The sequence below is a fragment of the Notolepis coatsorum genome, assembly GCF_963971535.1.
Source record: "Notolepis coatsorum genome assembly, chromosome: 7".
NCBI lineage: Eukaryota > Metazoa > Chordata > Actinopteri > Aulopiformes > Paralepididae > Notolepis > Notolepis coatsorum.
The window spans coordinates 94602772-94624252 of NC_140171.1; the positions used below are offsets into that span (position 1 = coordinate 94602772).

At 45.4% G+C, this 21481-nt stretch overlaps 1 protein-coding gene across 1 annotated transcript in view; it reads right to left on the reverse strand.

Annotated features, from left to right (window-relative positions):
• LOC311231699 (voltage-dependent P/Q-type calcium channel subunit alpha-1A-like) overlaps positions 1–21481 on the reverse strand; it is a 188165-nt gene that overhangs the window by 65928 nt on the left and 100756 nt on the right. Inside the window, 8 exon segments of the mRNA XM_084318327.1 lie at positions 4616–4766; positions 6243–6340; positions 6471–6536; positions 8641–8757; positions 13901–13984; positions 14890–15000; positions 16437–16601; positions 17209–17410. Coding sequence (XP_084174453.1) covers positions 4616–4766; positions 6243–6340; positions 6471–6536; positions 8641–8757; positions 13901–13984; positions 14890–15000; positions 16437–16601; positions 17209–17410 — 994 coding nt within the window.

Sequence of the window (21481 nt, forward strand, 5' to 3'; positions counted from 1 at the left end):
CAGTTTGCTAGCAACCCGGCTAATCTCTCCTACCCTCCTACAGCCACTAATACACCTGTCACAGTACGGGGAGGCTTATGGAATTGTCAATCAGCAGTCAAGAAAGCTGACTTCATTACTGCCTACGCCCATAGTCAAAATCTGCAGCTCCTGGCTCTAACTGAGACCTGGATAACCCCCAATAACTCATCAACACCTGCAGAATTATCTACAAACTATAACTTCACTCACACACCTCGACCCTCCAGACGGGGTGGAGGCACTGGCCTCATGACATCTCCTTCATGGGCTACAAACTTAACACCACTCCCAGAACTGTCACTCTCCTCCCTCGAATATCATGCAGTATCTATCTCTAATCCTTTCAATCTCACCATTGTTACAGTCTATCGCCCTCCAGGTCCCCTCAATCACTTCACAGATGAGCTGGACATGCTTCTAAGCTCCTTACCGGAAGATGGTACCCCTCTCCTTCTATTGGGCGACTTCAACCTGCCTGAATCATCTCAGTCGCTCCCAGTGGTCTCCCTCCTACAACAATTTGACCTGACTCCCACTGCCATGACTCCCACCCACAAAGCAGGCAACTCCTTGGATCTCATATTTTCCCGTAACTCCAGCACCATTAAAGGGGAACTCCAACATTTTGGGAAATTAGCTTATTTAACATCTTCCCTGGAGTTAGACAAGAAGATACATACCTTTTTTGTCTCTGTGCGTGCATTTTAGCTTTGGGAATAGACGCTCCGTTAGCATAGCTTAGCTTCATCACTGGAAGTGAGTAGGGGCCGGAGCCTTACAGTGCCTTACAGTGTATTGCAAGGTCTGACATTGACCAAACTTGATATGCATGACCTTGGTGGGCTCTAGGTCAACTCCTGAAAAGGGGGTCAATGTCAGACCTTGCAATCAAAAGTTAGGGGGCACACTGAAATTATGGCAAGGGTTATTAGCCCCCTAACTTTTGATTGCAAAGTCTGACATTGACCCCCTTTTCAGGAGTTGACCTAGAGCCCACCAAGGTCATGCATATCAAGTTTGGTCAATGTCAGACCTTGCAATACACTGTAAGGTACTGTAAGGCTCCGGCCCCTACTCACTTCCAGTGATGAAGCTAAGCTATGCTAACGGAGCGTCTATTCCCAAAGCTAAAATGCACGCACAGAGACAAAAAAGGTATGTATCTTCTTGTCTAACTCCAGGGAAGATGTTAAATAAGCTAATTTCCCAAAATGTTGGAGTTTTCCTTTAACATCACGGTAACTCCCCTACATGTATCTGACCATTCCTTCATATCCTTCTCACAAACTCTCATGCTTAACCGAAAGGTCTTCACCCCAACTCAAACCGTCTCACTCAGACACAACCTGCCCTCCCTATCCCCCTCCACCCTCTCCTCTGACATAATATCCGCTCTACCTTTGAGTGACACCTTCTCTGCTCTCCCCACAGAGATGGCAATCTCCACCCTCCTCTCAGCCCTTGCAACCTCCTTCGACAAGCTCTGTCCCCTCGTTGAGAAACCTGCCCGCCGTTCCCCACCCAGTCCATGGCTGACGGATGCAGTGAGAGAACAAAGACAGGTCCTGAGAGCGGCTGAGAGGAAGTATAGAAAGTCACGCCTCACTGCTGACATGGACACATATCACAACCTCTTGTTAACATTCTCCAAAACCATTACTAATGCCAAAGCTTCTTTCTTTCACCATAGGATCGAGGCCTCTGCCAAGAATCTTCGCAAACTGCTTGCTACCATGTCCTCCCTCCTCACCCCCCCCCCCCCCCCACCCCCTCCTCCCTCATCTTTTTCTGCTGAAGACTTTGCGATCTTCTTTGAGGAAAAAGTGGAGAACATCCGCAGCTCCTTCTCCCAACCCCCACCCATTCCAAACACTGAATCGAGAACCTCATCCTTCACTCTGTCATCTTTCTCTCCCATTACAGAAGCCGAGACCCTGACACTGGTAACGTCGAACCGTCCGACTACATGCCAGCTGGACCAGCTACCCTCCCCACTCCTCCAGACCATAGCACCGGACATCCTCCCATTCCTAACTGCAACCATCAACTCCTCACTCAACTCGGGGGTGGTCCCCACCTCCCTAAAACAAGCCAGAGTCACGCCCCTCATAAAAAAACCAACCCTGAACCCCACCGTCATAGGCAACTATCGTCCTGTCTCTCTTCTCTCCTTCCTTTCTAAAACACTTGAACGTGCTGTATCCAACCAACTTACTGCTTCTCTCTTACAGAATGACCTCCTAGACCCTAATCAGTCTGGCTTCCGGACTGGCCACTCCACAGAAACGGCCCTCATTGCGGTCACAGAGGCACTTCACTTAGCAAAAGCGAAAGGCCTCTCCTCTGTCCTGATTCTCCTAGATCTATCTGCAGCCTTCGACACGGTCAACCATCAGATCCTCCTCGCGGCCCTCGCAGGAATGGGAGTGGCTGGATCTGCGCTGACATGGCTGACATCATACCTCAATGACCGCTCCTACCAAGTGTCATGGAGAGGGACTCTGTTGGCCACCCACCCCCTGCGGACGGGTGTCCCCCAGGGCTCGGTCCTAGGACCCCTTCTCTTCTCCCTCTACACTAAATCACTGGGTAACATTATCACGTCTCATGGCTTCTCATATCATTGTTATGCCGATGATACTCAACTCTTCCTCTCCTTCCCTCCCTCAGATATCCGCGTCTCTGAGCGGATCTCGGCCTGTCTGTCCGACATCTCCGCCTGGATGATGACCAACCACCTCAAACTAAACCTAAGCAAAACAGAATTGCTCCACCTGCCGGCCAAATCCTCCCCCTGACCGACCTCTCCATCACAGTCGAGAATGCAGCTGTGACCACGTCCCCGACGCCAAGAACCTTGGTGTTGTCCTCGACGACCAGTTGAACTTCTCTGCTCACATCGCAGCGACAACCAGAACCTGCAGATTCCTCCTGAGCAACGTCAGAAGGATCCGCCCCTTCCTGACAAAAGAAGCCACCCAACTCCTCGTCCAATCAACAGTCATCTCCCGCCTCGACTACTGCAACGCACTGCTAGCTGGCCTCCCGGCCACTGCCACCAAGCCTCTTCAACTAATTCAAAACGCAGCGGCCCGCCTGATCTCAAACCTACCGAAATCGGCCCATGTCACCCCACTTCTTAGGGTTCTGGACTGGCTCCCCATTGCTGCACGTATCCGCTTCAAGGCCCTCGACCTAGCATACCGTGCGGCAAAGGGAACCGTTCCCGCCTACCTCCGGTCAATGGTCTCTAACTACACACCCTCAAGACCCCTACGCTCTGCATCTTCTGGCCGCCTCAGACCTACTCCTATCCAAGCTCCGGGAGGGTCATCAAAGAGAAGCCGCCTATTCTCAGTCCTTGCCCCACAATGGTGGAATGAACTACCCACCCCAGTTAGAACAGCCGAATCCCGTCCAATCTTTCGCCGTCAACTAAAGACGCACTTCTTCAACCATTATCTGAAATAATAAAAAAATTATAATAATAATAATCTAACCCTAACTAACCTTACTGTCATGCACTTGTCCTAATAAACTAACCTACACTGTAACACGCAACACTTTGATGAACATTGTTACTCAGCTAAATGACTAAATGTAAATGTAAATGTAGTGGAGTAAAAGTAGAAAGTTCCCTAACGAACTGTCGCGTCCCTGACGAAGACGGACAGGACCACATGGATTGGTCCCCGGCCGCGGCGCTCGCCACAGCCCTTGTCTGCTCCCGGCTGCCCATGGGGGGAAGGACGATGGGATGGGAGGTGCAGAGAACATTTCGTCAGCGACTCAGAGCATGTGTGTGTGTTCCTGTGGGTCGCCCATTGCATGTGTGTGTGTGTTAATCTGATGACAAATAAAGACTTATACTTATACTAAATACTCACATAATGTACAAGTAGCTCGAAATTGTACTTAAGTACAGTACTTGAGTGAAAATACTTAGTCACTTTCCACCACTGGATACCAGATACATTATGCGGTTTGTTCCGTTGGTCTATGTCAGGTCAAAAGTGTGACAGCCACAGCCAGGGCCTTTCTCTCCCCTGTCTGCCAGCAGGTCCCCACAGCCTTATATGGGTATCTTCCTGTTCCCGCCTCACCATCAGTCTCCCTACCTGGGCCGGCCTACACACCTGTGGGCTATCACCCCATCACGGAGCCAGGATAAGAGGCCTGCACCCCTGTCACTCCTGGTGTTGTTTTCACCTCCCGTGGTAGTGGGACTCTTCTCTGGACCTCTAGATCCTTATATACAATTATTGTGATATTCCTTCCTAGTGTAACCTGAGTACTCTGTATCCTGCGTCGTATTGACCTCTGTTCTCCTGTGTGTAGGACCTCACCCCTCCGGCCTGCACCCCCCCCCCCCTACGGACCTCACCAGCCTGCACCTCCCCAGGACCGCATTGGACACACGTCACCCGTTTATCTCCCCTCCACTCCCAGCTCTTCACTATCTGGCCCCTTGTCCTTCCCCGGGTTTCATTAAAATAACCTAAACCGCCTCATTCTCCTGTGCCTTGTGTTCTGCTCTTGGGTTCTCCAGACACCCCCCATAACAAAAAGGGACTTTCTGTTGGGTTTCTCTCACCAGGAAGGAGCAGAGGAAGATGAAGGAGACAAAGTAGGTGTAGGCGAAGGTGCTGCCACACTCCGGCTCCGTGTTCCCTGAGGCCGGGTCGCACTCCTTCCCCCCGAGGCAGGCCAGCATGATATCATGCCACGCCTCCCCCGTGGCACTCCTACACACACACACACACACACACACACACACACACACACACACACACACACACACACACACACACACACACACACACACACACACACACACACACACACACACACACACACACACACACACACACACACACACACACACACACACACACGTACACGTACATGCATTTAAGGTGCACTAGTGTGGTAAACTGATTTATACACTGAAGGGGGGGTAGAAAGATAGATAGACAGAGAGATAGAGATACAGACATATATAGACTGTGAGATAGACAGAGAGATAGAGAGACAGATATATAGACAGATAGATATGGAGAGACAGGTATATATAGACAGATAGATAGAGGGAGACATAGATATATAGACAGATAGAGATATGGAGAGACAGGTATATATAGACAGATAGATAGAGGGAGACATAGATATATAGACAGATAGAGATAGACAGAGAGATAGAGAGAGATATATATATGTAGACAGAGAGAGAGAGATAGACAGAGAAAGATAGACAGAGAGATACATAGACATACAGTATATACAGAGATAGAGAGAGAGGCAGATATAGATAGACAGAGATAGAGAGATACATAGACATACAGTATATACAGAGATAGAGAGAGAGGCAGATATAGATAGACAGAGATAGATTGCCAGAGATATAGAAACAGAGATAGAGACAGACATAGATAGACAGAGAGATAGAGAGAGACATCAGGGGGATGTTGAGACATAATCTCACTTCCTATTACACTGTGAGAAATATAAGGATCTAAGAGAGGTTTTATTTGATCAAATATATCAAATTGATCTACAGTTTATCCATCTCCCTGATCATTAAAAGCTGTTATATATATATGTGGGGAGAAAAGTCAGTGTACAGTATTAGCTGCAAAATATATAGATTGTTGTCATACAGTAAGAGAATAAGCTCTGTAAATACATGTTTCTGGGTGGCTACATCTGTAAAATTATTAACTCATTGAATGATTATTTTGCAATTTAATGAGTTTCTGTTGATTGTTTTACTGTTATTGCTAATGTTATGGTATTTTTGATAGCTTATATATGTTATTGTTTGTATGTTGGACTTGCTTTGGCAATAAGTACTTTGATATGTCATGCCAAAAAAGCCTATTTTGAATTGAATTGAGATACATACTGATATATATATATATATATATACTATATATACTATATAGATAGATAGATAGATAGATAGATAGATAGATAGATAGATAGATAGATAGATAGATAGATAGATAGATAGATAGATAGATAGATAGATAGATAGATAGATAGATAGATAGATAGATAGATAGATAGATAGATAGATAGATAGAGAACGACGGAGAGAGAGAGATAGAGAGAGAGGGGGAGAGAGAGAGAGAGACAGACAGAGAGGTAGAGAGACAGAGATATATATATACAGAGAGATAGAGAGAGAGAGACAGAGATAGACAAGAAATATACAGACTCACCTAAACAGCAGCATGAGTGCCATGATAAAGGTTCGGAAATTGTTGTGCTCATTGATGGCGCTCCCTCCTTCCTCGTCCATAGCCAAGTTTCCAAACAACTACACAAACACAAACACACACACACACACACACACACACACACATACATACACACACACACAAATATTTTACTGGTATGGTCCTTTAATATGCAACAGCGGCCTCTGGTGGATGGTTACTGGTACTCACCTGCATTCCGATGATGGCGTAGATGAAGAAGAGCATGGCGATTAGCAGACAGACGTACGGCAGAGCCTAACACAACAAAGACAATGCAAACATCAGTGAGGACCTTGTGTGTGTCTGTGTGTGTATGTGTGTGCAGGGTGCCATTTGGTTTCTTCCCCTGGTCGATAATTTCTATCGCCAGTTGGGATATGATTTATCCCCCCTTCTGGTCATCTATAATAGACTATCATTCATTCTTGCATTCAATTGCATTCAATTAAACACATTCATTTCTCAAAATCGTCAGCAGCCTACACACCGGAGTCTCCCTGCTTGCTAGCGCCTCCTCTTACTGGGACAACAAACTGCTGGTTACTGCGAGCTGTGTTGTTACAGTTTGAGTAACTACACTTTCAGTTTCACTGCAGCTGAAGATGTGCTCTGACTGGTGTGCGAATGGACCAGATAATTTTATGTAGTTTGATCTTGTGAAGAGCGAGATTCAAGTCCGACATGCCAAGAGTTTTATAAACATCCTCTTCATCAGAAGGCTCTAACAATATATATTCCTCAAAAGGCCTTTACACAACAGTCGTGTTGAGAGGGAGGAGGGAGCCACGGCACATTGCTCCAGTTACTTTAAACGTTTTTGGTAACTTGTAGAAGATGACAGAAAGGCCTTCGGCCGAGAAGAAAGGTAAAACAAATTCAGTCGTTCAGCGGTAACATGTGTAGACCTGTACAAAGTAGCTAGCTAGCTAGCAGTATAGACCTGTACAAAGTAGCTAGCCAGCAGTAAGGTGTGTAGACCTGTACAAAGTAGCTAGCCAGCTGTAATGTGTGGAGACCTGTACAAAGTAGCTATCCAGCGGTAACATGTGTAGACCTGTACAAAGTAACTATCCAGCGGTACCGTGTGTAGACCTGTACAAAGTAGCTAGCCAACGGTAACGTGTGTAGACCTGTACAAAGTAGCTAGCCGGCGGTAACGTGTGTAGACTGGACAAAGTAACTAGCCGGCGGTAACGTGTGTAGACCTAGACAAAGTAGCTAGCCAGCGGTAACGTGTGTAGACCTGTACAAAATAGCTAGCCAGTGGTAACGTGTGTAGACCTGTACAAAATAGCTAGCCAGTGGTAACGTGTGGAGACCTGTACAAACTAGCTAGCCAGCGGTAACGTGTGTAGACCTGTACAAAGTAGCTAGCCAGCTGTAATGTGTGTAGACCTGTACAAAGTAGATAGCCAGTGGTAACATGTGTAGACCTGTACAAAGTAGCTAGCCAGTGGTAACATGTGTAGACCTGTACAAAGTAGCTAGCCAGCGGTAATGTGTGTAGACCTGTACAAAGTAGCTAGCCAGCGGTAAGTCTAATGACAAGCTAGTCCAATGAGAAGCTAGTCCAATGAGAAGTTAGTCCAATGAGAAGCTAGTCCAATGATAAGTTAGTCCAATGAGAAGCTAGTCCAATGAGAAGCTAGTCCAATGAGAAGTTAGTCCAATGAGAAGCTAGTCCAATAGTCCAATGAGAAGCTAGTCCAATGAGAAGCTAGTCCAATGAGAAGCTAGTCCAATGAGAAGCTAGTTCAATGAGAAGCTAGTCCAATGAGAAGCTAGTTAAATGAGAAGCTAGTCCAATGACAAGTTAGTCCAATGACAAGAATGATTCTGATCATAGGGTGTCACTTTCACCACTATCAACTACAGAAAAGACAGTGTAATTCTGGTTTAAATCATATCGAGCATCTGTTCATATGGGGGTCTGTGAGATATACCTGTTATCAGATGGGGTCGGTGTGTGTATCAATCTGAGGGTCCTTGACAAGAAACAGTTTGAGGGACATGGCTGGGATCATTGGTGGGGTGATGGGTTGTATTTGGGGCCCCCAAATCGTTGTACTGTATGACAATACATTTGAATCGAATCTAATCAAAGGCTCTGGGTGAACGAGGCCTGGGTGAACGAGGCCCTGGGTGAACGAGGCTCTGGGTGAACGAGGCCCTGGGTGAACGAGGCTCTGGGTGAACGAGGCTCTGGGTGAACGAGGCCTGGGTGAACGAGGCTCTGGGTGAACGAGGCCCTGGGTGAACGAGGCCCTGGGTGAACGAGGCCCTGGGTGAACGAGGCCTGGGTGAACGAGGCCTGGGTGAACGAGGCTCTGGGTGAACGAGGCCCTGGGTGAACATTTACCTTGAAGGACTGAACGAAGGTCCACAGCAGGATACGGATGGTCTCTCCCTGCCGGAGCAGCTTGATGAGACGCGCCGCCCTGAACAGCCTCAAGAAGCTCAGGTTGATGAAGTTGTTCTACATGGCGACAGACAGAGCGAAGCAAAAACCTCCAGTTAGTTTCAAACCGAGGTGTCGAGAACGGCATCAAAACCTCTACTGTACCTTCTAGGAAACCAAACCAAACAGAACAGAACGGACAGCGGTAGAGACAGAGGAGAGAGAGGAGGGGGGGCAAGAACAACAGCATGAAATGCAAACATAATAGTATCGACCAGAGAGAGAGAAAGAGAGAGAGAGAGAGAGAGGGAGAGAGAAATAGATAGATAGAGTGAGACAGTCCAAAAGTTACTAAAAGAAAGAGAGAAACAGACCAAAAACAAACAAAAAATCAATAGAGAGAGAGCAAAAAGGAAAAAATTAAGTTCAGAGAATCTAAACGTCATCATCCAATCTGGTAAAGCAGATTTTTTTTTAAGAGAACCAAATGCACTGATCTTAGGGGGACAAGCAGGCCACAGAAGATGGAGCACGACACATTGACACACAGCGCCTGTCAACCACACACACACACACACACACACACAAACACACACACACGCGCACACACACACACACAGGCATTATGCACACACACACACACACACATTATGCACACACACACACACACTGCCACAAGGAATTGGCTTATGGTGGTCATGTGGCACCTTTTGAAAACTTTCCTCGAACGCTGTCTTCGTTCTACACTATTCATTATTATTATTATTATTCCTTATTCATTATTCACTATTCACTATACTATTAATTTCCCATTTATTTTAATCCATTTAGGAAGTGGATTTTCTTAAAAACGTGAACACTAACATTTTACAAACTCACTAGCAAACAAACAGTCATTTCTGTTCACATTCTGAATTGATTTAAAGGAGCACCGTGTGGAGAGGAGGGCCGTTTGAAGGCATATCAATATTAGAATATTCTATTAAAGGAATGTTGTTAATCGGTTAACCAAACTACAAAACAGCCTGAAGGGCTCGCCTTCACTAAACAAATAATCATAACTGTGACTGTTTTCCATTTATTAGTCATCTATCTATCTATCTATCTATCTATCTATCTATCTATCTATCTATCTATCTATCTATCTATCTATCTATCTATCTATCTATCTATCTATCTATCTATCTATCTATCTATCTATCTATCTATCTATCTCTATCTGTCTGTCTGTCTGTCTGTCTGTCTGTCTGTCTGTCTGTCTGTCTGTCTGTCTGTCTGTCTGTCTGTCTGTCTGTCTGTCTGTCTGTCTGTCTGTCTGTCTGTCTGTCTGTCTGTCTGTCTGTCTGTCTGTCTGTCTGTCTGTCTGTCTGTCTGTCTGTCTGTCTGTCTGTCTGTCTGTCTGTATATCTATATTTATATCCATCTATCTACAGTATCTACTACCTACAGTACTTGGTTCTTTGGAGTCTACAGGTGCCACACATCAGCCAAAAGCCAGACTCCCTTGTGAATCCCGGACGTCCTGTGGTCGACAGGCAAGGCATAGCAGAAAGGGATGAGGAGGAGGAGGAGGAAGAGGGGGACACTGGCATGCAGCCTCAGTGCAGACTGACAGCCGACATGCAGAGAAGCGTGTTGCCTTCATCTTCGCGCTGCGTTCCTTTCACTACTTGAGGATGTGAGAAGGTGCCTGGTTGTGCTCATGCTTGATGCATGGAAGTATGTCTCCTCGTTGGTGCAGAAACTAGTGAGCATGACTCTGCTTCTGTAAATATACTGTATGTACGTTTGTGTAGGTGTGTGTGTGTGTGTGTGTGTGTGTGTGTGTGTGTGTGTGTGTGTGTGTGTGTGTGTGTGTGTGTGTGTGTGTGTGTGTGTGTGTGTGTGTGTGTGTGTGTGTGTGTGCGTGCGCGTGCAGATGTGTGTAGAATAAACCTATTTTACAGCATGGAGTAAATTGGCCTTTTTTGAGTCATCCGGTACACAGAGTTCAAAATTCAAATCATCCTGGAAGCACATGCACCGGAGCGAGGAGGGGTGTCAAAGATTATGTTTGGCCAGGGGATTGGCGGGGGAGATTATGCATTGACCAATGAAGATGCAACAGAAAGCACTGAAAGATAAATTACAAACCAACCAGATTCTACATGTGCGTAGATGTAGAAGGATGAATGAGGAGGTGTTTTTGGTTTGATATTGACAGGAGGTACAATGTGATTGGGTGACAGACGGGGTTTAGAAAGGGGGTGGGGTTTGGTTGGTGGTGTGTTTGTTGTCGTTGTTGGGGGGAGGGGGGCATGGGGGGGCCAAACACACATCATCATCATCATCATCATCATCATCATCACACATCATGGCGCATCACGGATGGAGTACATGATGGGAGGATTTCATAGTGCATTTTGATTGGATGGATTTTTTATCAGAAGAGGAGTAAGGGGTGGGGGGAGGGGCGTAGGGCGCCAACAAAGTAGAGAGAGTTAAAGAAAGCATGTAAAAAGATAGAAGAGGAAGACCAAATCATTACCGGTGTCGGTGCACAACAGGTCAACAACAGGTCAACAACAACAGGTCAACAACAACAGGTCAACAACAACAGTTAGTCGAGATCCATTCTACATGGCTTCAGACACTCCTTGAAATCCCTTTATTTTGGCTAGTATTTCTTTCTACCCTCCTTTTAACATAGAAAGAAAATACTTTTTTCAGATAAATGCTAAATGGCTGCATTTATATAGCGCTGCAAGATCCAAGTTGCCGACCTGCTCATCCGGAGCAGTTAGGGGTTAAGTGTCTTGCTCAAGGACACTTTGACACACTGCCCAGGAGGAGCGGGAATCAAACCGGGAACCTCCGGATTACCAGACGACTGAGCCACTGTCGCCCCCAGATAGCATTTAATGTGAGATAGCAGACCAGTGCTTTTAGTCTGTTCTTTTTCTAGCGGTCGACTAATATATCGGTCTGATTGGTTGTTTTTAAACTAGTAGTATCGGCAGTGGTGGAAGAAGTACACAGTTCCTTTAATTAAGTAAAAGTAGAAATACTCAGATAAATGAGTACTCTGGTAAAAGTAAAAGTGCTCCATTCAAATTCTACTTAAGTAAAAGTAGAGAAGTATTTGCTATTGAATGTACTTAAGTATCTAAAGTAAAAGTACACATTCTACATGACGTTTGTGTATCCATTGACCTCTATAGGTGATGTTAAAGTGGTATGTGGTCCAGTTATGCTGCTCTGATTAAAGGTGATGTTAAAGTGGTATGTGGTCCAGTTATGCTGCTCTGATTAAAGGTTATGTTAAAGTGGCATGTGGTCCAGTTATGCTGCTCTGATTACGTTGAAGTTGACATGCTTCAAATGTGAAAGTATATAATCTTCATACATTTTTTATTTTATATATATTATGTTTTCTATGCAAAATCCTTTTTTTTCTCAGAGTAACTAGTAACTGATGGGTTCAGAAAAATGCAGTGGAGTAAAAAGTACAATATTTCCCTTGAAATGTAGTGGAGTAAAAGTATAAAGTTGCCTAAAATGAAAATACTCACATAAAGTACAAGTAGCTCGAAATTGTACTTAAGTACATTACTTGAGTAAAAATACTTAGTCACTTTCCACCACTGAGTATCGGCTGATATCAAATTTCATGATCGGCCCACTGACATTAGCGTCCGTCGTGGGCTCTATTTGAATGCTAGAGAACATGATGGGCTCTATTTGAATGCCCCGATCACGTCGTACGTCGACAGGAAACTCTGTCCTCCTCGTCCCCGTTCGGATGTAGTTCTAACCCCTTCTGTACCAAAAGAACATTCTTCATCAATTATTGCACGGAGGTTGCAAGTGAATTGTTTTGCTCAGCTCATCAGATCATAGAGTGACAATACAAACTCTGTTTATTTGGGTAAAAACTAAATGTAATGTCAACAAATCGAGGACATTTGCTGGGAATACTCTGTCTGACATAGTACAAAACGTGAATATATCATGGTCAAATCCCATTTGCTGTATGCTTTCATCACACTGATAATGAGGAATCCAGACCAAACTGCAAAGGTGTCGTGAATGTGTGAAGACCGAGAGCTAGAAATCCACCTTTATGCAGCTTGAAATACTGCGTTAGGACGACAAGGAGAGGCTGAGGCCATTATCTACACATGACATCACAAACAATATGGGCCTTAAACTGACATCATAATAAACACACATCTAGAACATGGAAATACAGACACATAAACTGAGAATAAACACACAGAACACGACGACAGGCACCAACACACACACGCACACAAGCACACACACACACATACACACAAGAGCACATGAACACGCACACAAATCACAGAATTATACACATATATTATAAAGTATATGATGAGATGGTTACTGGTTTGAAAGTATGCAAAAATTTGCTAATTTGCCTTAAAGGGAAAATCAACTAAAAAACAATTGAAGACTGATATATCTGGTCTGAAAACGTCACTATTGTGCAGAGAGGATTGGCTGTAGCGTCTCACTCTTTTTTTAGAGGTGGAAAAACCAATAATGCAATGGTCTGGGTCTTCAGACCACGGCCCTGTCTAAAGTGGGGCCGTTGTTTGGGCTGTTGTTGGGACACGAGGCTGGCAAAGTCAGTCTCGTTGAGGAGGAAGTGTGTTATCTTTACCTAACTTGACACAAGCAAATTGATGTTTTCAAACTGAGATTGACAAGAAGAAGCTAGTTTCCAATGCTCTTTCTATCTGAGAATTTGGCTGTCTATAGCCAGAGCCTTTATTGTCTTTACATTTACATTTAGTAATTTAGCTGACACTTTTCTCCATCTATCCAACAAGTCAGCATGAATGGTACAACTCTGGCAGCAAAGGGTAAGTGATATTGTTCATCAAACAGTGTCGATCTTGAGTACATAATAGCATAAAGATATTAGCATAGTGGGTAGTAATATAGGCACAGTAGATTACTTAGTAGCAAAGTGCATAATAGTAAAAGACAGCACAGTGGTTATTATTATTTCTTTTGAATTTCAGATATTGATTGAAGTAGTGTGTTTTTAGTCAACGGTGGAGAATTAGGCGGGTTTTAGCTGTCCTGACTGTGACAGTCCTTATTTGGTTGATTGTTCCTTTAAGTCAAAAATCATTTCACATAACAAATCAACATCCCACGTTCAAACGTACACTTACACAGTCCTCGAATGACTCCAGAGCACACTTACCCCTAATTCTGTCACTAATATATCAGTGACCGCTCCAAGGACGGAGACAAAATCAAAAATGTTCCATGCGTCTCTGAAAAAATTCTGTAGAAAAAAAGAAAGAAAAAAAGACTAGTGAGGGAAGACATGAGATACAGGCCAATGAGAGCGCTGCGAGACACAGGATGGAGGCGGGAGTAATGTGGACCTGGCCAATGGCGGTGCTGTTGCCGTGGAGACACGGTGCACTCAGAGGTATATCAGGGAAAAGAACATGGTCTAGATCTGTCTACCAAAATAACCTGCGCTATGAATGAATAATAGCAGGGAAACACTAAAGCGTATAAGACTAGGACAGCCTAGATAAAGAGCTTTGTGTGTGTGTGTTTATGTGTGTGTGTAATTCACTGCAACCACTTTTTTGCTGCAGACAATAATTCTGTGTCCTAAACTACACAGAGTGCCGATCACATCCATTACTTTTTACTGGACAAAATCGGAGTCTTTGAGAAGGGAGACGAATCGACTCACTCTCACTTTCTGCAATGTGTCATGTTTACATTTAGTCATTTAGCTGAACGTTTTTATCCAAAGCGACTTACAAGTTCTGTATGACAAGTCAGCAGGAAGGGTACAACTCTTATCAGCTGAGTAACAATGTTCATCAAACAGTGCTGAAACTTGGGTGCTGCAGTGTTGAGTGCATAGTAGTAGAGACATATTAGTATAGTAGGAAGAGTGCATGATAGTAGAAGACAGTAAGAAGGTTTGTTTAGAAAAAAAAATCTTTAACTTTTTTTCTCACTGAAGAAGTGTGTTTTTAGTTGACGGCGAAAGATCAGTCAGGTTGCGGCTGTCCTAACTGTGGTGGGAAGTTTGTTCGACCATTGTGGACCATTAGTATGTGCACTGTGTCTAAACCTAAACCTCACCACAGCACTGTGTCTAAACCTAAACCTCCCCACAGCACTGAGTCTAAACCTAAACCTCACTGAGTGTCTAAACCTTACCAGAGGGCCGAAGGCAATGACCTTGAGTATCGACTCCAAGAAGAAGAATGTGGTAAAGACAATATTTAGATTCTTCAGGACATCGTCGTAGGTCTTTGACGCCCCGTCAAACTACACACACACACACACACACACACACACACACACACACACACACACACACACACACACACACACACACACACACACACACACACACACACAGGAGAAAGAAAGTGTTAAGTAAGAAAGAGTAGTTAAGTAAAACATGTCTTCAATGGATAGAGGTGCTGAATGGTAGCATCCAACCTCCACCATCAGTACATGATCTGTAGAGACAAGTCTTTCATCATGCCTGGTGTATTGCAAAGGGATTAAAGTGTGTGGAAGCTGGACTAGTTATGCTCTGAGTGTTTGATTTGGGAAAGATGGTGTTGAATTCCTACAAGGGATATTTCACTTTAGTACAAGTTTCAGCCATCTTAGCACTATGTAAGTGCATCTACAAGTAAGCTAGCGACCACTGCTGTCAACACTGCCATAAAAATAATCCATCCATGATCTATAGCACCTTTAAGTTAGAGCAGTTTTGTTTGCCTTTTTGCTTGCTTTTACAGTGTTTGGGAGCATGGTGTTCAGTATCTTAGTGTCTGGGAGCATGGTGTTCAGTATCTTACAGTGTCTGGGAGCATGGTGTTCAGTATATTACAGTGTCTGGGAGCATGGTGTTCAGTATCTTACAGTGTCTGGGAGCATGGTGTTCAGTATATTACAGTGTCTGGGAGCATGGTGTTCAGTATATTACAGTGTCTGGGAGCATGGTGTACAGTATATTACAGTGTCTGGGAGCATGGTGTTCAGTATCTTAGTGTCTGGGAGCATGGTGTTCAGTATCTTACAGTGTTTGGGAGCATGGTGTTCAGTATCTTAGTGTCTGGGAGCATGGTGTTCAGTATCTTAGTGTCTGGGAGCATGGTGTTCAGTATCTTAGTGTCTGGGAGCATGGTGTTCAGTATCTTAGTGTTTGGGAGCATGGTGTTCAGTATATTACAGTGTTTGGGAGCATGGTGTTCAGTATCTTAGTGTCTGGGAGCATGGTGTTCAGTATCTTAGTGTCTGGGAGCATGGTGTTCAGTATCTTAGTGTCTGGGAGCATGGTGTTCAGTATCTTAGTGTCTGGGAGCATGGTGTTCAGTATCTTAGTGTCTGGGAGCATGGTGTTCAGTATCTTAGTGTTTGGGAGCATGGTGTTCAGTATCTTACAGTGTTTGGGAGCATGGTGTTCAGTATCTTACAGTGTTTGGGAGCATGGTGTTCAGTATCTTACAGTGTTTGGGAGCATGGTGTTCAGTATCTTACAGTCTTTGGGAGCATGGTGTTCAGTATCTTACAGTGTTTGGGAGCATGGTGTTCAGTATCTTACAGTGTTTGGGAGCATGGTGTTCAGTATCTTACAGTGTTTGGGAGCATGGTGTTCAGTATATTACAGTGTTTGGGAGCATGGTGTTCAGTATCTTACAGTGTTTGGAACATGCTGTGTTCAGTATCTTATCTTTGGGAGATCGTACCTTCATCATGAGGACGATGGTATTGAGTGCGATCAGAGCCATGATGCTGTACTCAAAGGGCGGCGACACCACAAACTGCCACATGCGGTACTGGAAGCTCAGCTTGTTCTTTGGCATGTGGCGCGTCAGGGGCCTGGCGTTGATGGCAAAGTCTATACAGGCTCTCTGGAACAGAGGGATGGAGAAAGAGGGGGAGAGACGGAGAGAGATGAGATGAAAACAAGAACACAAAAATGACAATGAGCAGATTTTGTTGGTCGAACAGATACAGAGAATGACGTCTCCACACATCCATAGCTCTCACTGTCATCAAAGTCCACAACTGAGAAATGATTAGTAAGTAAGTTATCTCTCTCTCTCTCATTCTCTCTCTCTCTCTCTCTCTCTCTCTCTCTCTCTCTCTCTCTCTCTCTCTCTCTCTCTCTCTCTCTCTCTCACCCCCACACTGTCATTTTCCCAAATGATGGAGAACTTTAATCCATGCAAACTCATTCCAAACCATTGAAAAACACAGACCCTTAAATCAAGATACTGTATTCGATTTAAAAAACAAGGTTGGTATGAATCAAGGCTGTAATGAATGCCGTTTACCTCCTACACACATACAGTACATTCTATCCTGCACAGTACACAAGTGCACACCCCAACACAACCGCCACACCGACGTAAAACGTAACTTTAATAATAATAATAACAAAACTGTCAAATATAAGCCAGGCTTTCATGAGCCCAGGCTTACTGTCTCCACCCTTCCCTCCCTTCCCCCGCCCACCTCGTTCTTCTCCAGACTGTAGTCCTCCATCATCTTGTCCCCCTGCTCCTGGAAGGTGATGATGATGAGGGCCACGAAGATGTTGACGAAGAAGAAGGGGAAGACAACGAAGTACACCACGTAGAAGATGGACATCTCCATCCGGTACCCCGGGCTCGGACCCTGGTTCTCATAGGTGGAGTCCACCGAGTGCTTTAACACCCTGAGGGGGGAGGGGGGGGGGGGGGGGTTGTTATTATATAAAAATATTATATTACCCTCTGTTTTGATTGTCATCTACTCTCGTGTTCCTCTGGCCAGGTCGTCATTGGAAATACGAATTTGTTCTTAATTGACCAGCCTGGTTAAATAAGGGTTAAATAAAAAGAAAGAAAAGAAAGAATTTGTAGCGAAATCCCCTGACCTTCAAACTTCTTTGTGTGTCTCAAAAACCGTTGGTCATATAACTTGTTCACAATAGTTCAAAATGGATTGCGGCCGCTAATAGCACCCTTAACTGCGTGTGATTTGCACCCACTATGTGCGCTGTATTAAGGACATATTCAGGCAACATGAATGACCACAAGGCGGCGAGATACAACGTAAGGAGGACAGTAATAGAGGCAAAGCGCTACAGGGATACATTTTAACTTCAGTTTGAACAGGCTGACTCTAGAGGTATGTGGCAGGGCATCAGCACGATGACAGATTACAAAGGCACCTCCCTCAAGCTGAACAGTGACATCTCCTTAGCAAATGATCTCAATACCTTCTATGCGAGGTTTGAGGCTGTGAATAACAACACCAGCCTACAAACCACTGCAATAGAGGGGGGGGGGCACTGCTGATGGAGACTCAGTGTTCAGGATAACAGAACATGAGGTGAGGAGGACCTTTAAGAAAGTGAATATCAAGGGCGGCTAAGTGGTGCAGTGGGCAAGGCGCTCACCACCAATGCAGGAGACGCTGGGTTCGAGCCCAGCTCTCCGCATTGCTATCAGCTTGACTGGTCGTTCATACTAATACAATTGGCAGTGTTAGGGGGTGGGAAGCTGATGGGTGGGGATCAGACATTGTGGACAGCGACTCCTACAGGTCGGTTGATGCGCCTGCGCAGGAGAATCAGGAAGAGAGGGGGGCGGCGTGCCCTCCCACGCAGACCCCCGACGCTGAGAGATCGCGCTGTGCAGGTGAAAATATGCGACGGCTGCTTCCTCGAGTACCGGAGGGGACACGTGATGTAAGGCTTCGTCCACATTGCAGCCGGCTTGTGGGAGGCATGGCCTAACAGCGTTGGAGACAGGGGAGGGTAGAATTGGACGATACGAAATTGGGATGGGAGAAGAATTGAAAAATGGGAGAAAAAGTAGATAAAAAAAAAAAAATGAATATCAGGAAGGCAGCAGGACCGGACGGCATCCCCGGCCGCGTCCTAAAAGTCTGTGCCGACCAACTGGCCCCGGTATTCACTGACATATTTAACCTGTCCTTAGAACAGGCTGTCATCCCCACCTGTCTGAAGAAGTCCACCATTATCCCTGTACCCAAAAAAATCTACGCCCGCTTGCCTCAACGACTACCGCCCTGTAGCTCTCACCTCCATAGCTATGAAGTGCTTTGAGAAGCTAGTGAAGGGCTACATCTGTTCCTCCCTCCCCTTCAACCTGGACCCCCTGCAATTTGCATATCGCCCCAACAGGTCCACGGAGGACGCCATAGCCCATGTGCTGCACACAGCAGCATCACACCTGGACAAGAGGCAGGGGAACTATGTGAGAATGCTGTTCATCGACTACAGCTCAGCATTCAATACCATAGTCCCCTCCAAACTCATAGCCAAGCTCAGGGACCTGGGCTTGAACTATGACCTCTGCCAGTGGGTCTTGGACTTCCTGACGGGTAGACCCCAGGTGGTGAGAGCAGGCAACTGCACCTCCTCATCCATCACGCTCAACATAGGGGCCCCCCAGGGCTGTGTTCCGAGTCCCCTCCTCTACTCCCTGTACACACATGACTGTGTGGCACAGCGGAACAACAACACAATCATCAAATTTGCTGATGACACAGTAGTGGTGGGCCTGATCTCTGCCAACGACGAGAGGGCCTACCTGGAAGAGGTAGAGAATCTGTTGCAGTGGTGTCAGGAGAACTGCCTCTCCCTGAACGTCAGCAAAACAAAAGAGATGATTGTGGACTTCAGGAGGTCGGGGGTCAGGGACTACAGCCCCCTCAGCATCGACGGGGCACCGGTTGAGAGAGTGAACAGTTTCAAGTACCTCGGAGTCCACATATCCGAGGACTTGACATGGACCACACACATTGACAGTGTTGTGAAGAAGGCACAGCAACACCTCTACTTCCTCAGGCGCCTAAGGAAGTTCCAAGTCAGTCAGAAGATCCTTAAGAACTTCTACTCATGCACAATAAAGAGCATCCTGACTGGCAATATCACCTCCTGGTTTGGGAATAGCACCGCACAAGACCGTAGCAGACTACAGAGAGTGGCCCGTTCAGCCGAACGCACAATTGGAGGGGGGCTTCCCACTCTCCAAGACATTTACAACAAGCGGTGCATGGGTAAGGCTAAGAGAATTATCAAAGACTCCAGCCACCCAAACAACTGCCTCTTTGAACTGCTGCGGTCAGGCAAGCGATACCGGAGCAATCAAAGACTTCCCTAGTGGTAAAGCTGCCGGTCCTGATGGTTTTTCTATAGAATTCTATAAAGAATATGTTGCAGATGTTGCTCCCTTAATGTTGCAGATGTTTAAACATTCCATACAAACTGAATGCCTACCTGATTCTCTCTACACAGCTAATATATCTTTAATTTTGAAAAAAGATAAAGAGGAAACTGATCCCTCCTCGTGCCGCCCTATTGCCCTCCTTGGAAACAACTTAAAGGTGTTCACCAAAATTCTAGCTAACAGGCTCAATAAAGGTATAATGGCCATAATTCATCCTGATCAAACCGGCTTCATTCCCGGGAGGTTTTCTTTTTTCAATGTTCGGCGACTACTGAACATCACATATGGCAAATATAAAAAAGATATAAACACAGCTATTTTGGCCTTTGATGCACAAACAGCTTTTTACCAAGTTGAGTGGAACTATATTCAGTCTGTGATAGAAGAGTTTGGTTTGGGCAGGGACTTTGCTTTGTGGGTTGCAATGCTATACTCCCACCCCACCGCATCAGTCCTGACCAACTGCAATAAATCACCACCCTTTGCCCTTCACCATAGTACACGCCAAGGCTGCCCATTATCTCCTTTACTCTTTGCCATTGCAATCGAACCCCTCGCCATTAGCATTAGAAACCACCCTTCCATTACACCTGTGAAACTAGGTGGAATTGAGTACTACATTTCTTTATACGCAGACAATGTGATTGTTTACCTGTCACACCCAGAAGAATCTCTACCGCCTTTATTAGACCTTGTTGAAATATTTGGCAGACTCTCTGGATACACTATAAACTGGCAAAAGAGTGAATTTATGCCACTTACTGACCTGAATTCATGATTCCTCCAGAAACTGCCCTTTAGAATTACAGATAGAATGTACTATCTTGGAGTTGTTATTCCTAGGAATCACAAACTAACTATAAATTAAACTATGAACCAATGTTAGAGAAATTGAAATGTGGGCGGCTAAGTGGTGCAGTGGGCAAGGCGCTCGCCACTAGCGCAGGAGATGCTGGGTTCGAGCCCAGCTCTCGGCGTTGCTTCCGGCTTGGCTGGTCGTTCATACTAATACAATTGGCAGTATTAGGGGGTGGGAAAGCCGGTGGGTGGGGATCGGACGTTGTGGACAGCGACTCCTACAGGTCGGTTGGTGCGCCTGTACAGCAGAATCAGGAAGTATCGGGGGCAGCGTGAGCCTCCCACGCGTTACTCCTCGCCACTGAGAGATCGCGCTGTACAGGTGAAAAGATGCGACGGCTGCCTCCTCGTGTACCGGAGGGGACACGTGATGCAAGGCTTCGTCCACATTGCAGCCGACCAGTGGGAGGCATGGTCTAGCAACGTTCGAGACAGGGGAGGGAAGAATTGGATAATACGAAAAATTGGGATGGGAGAAAAATAGAAAAATGGGGAGAAAAAGTAGATAAGAAATAAAGAGAAATTGAAATGTAATGTATATAAATGGAGAATTCGCCCATTGTCTAGGATAGGCCGGATTAATGCAATAAAAATTGTCACTTTACCCAGGTTTTTATATCTGTTCCAGAACCTGCCAATTCTTTTAACAAAAGCATTTTTTAAGACCCTTGACACTCTTATTATGCCTT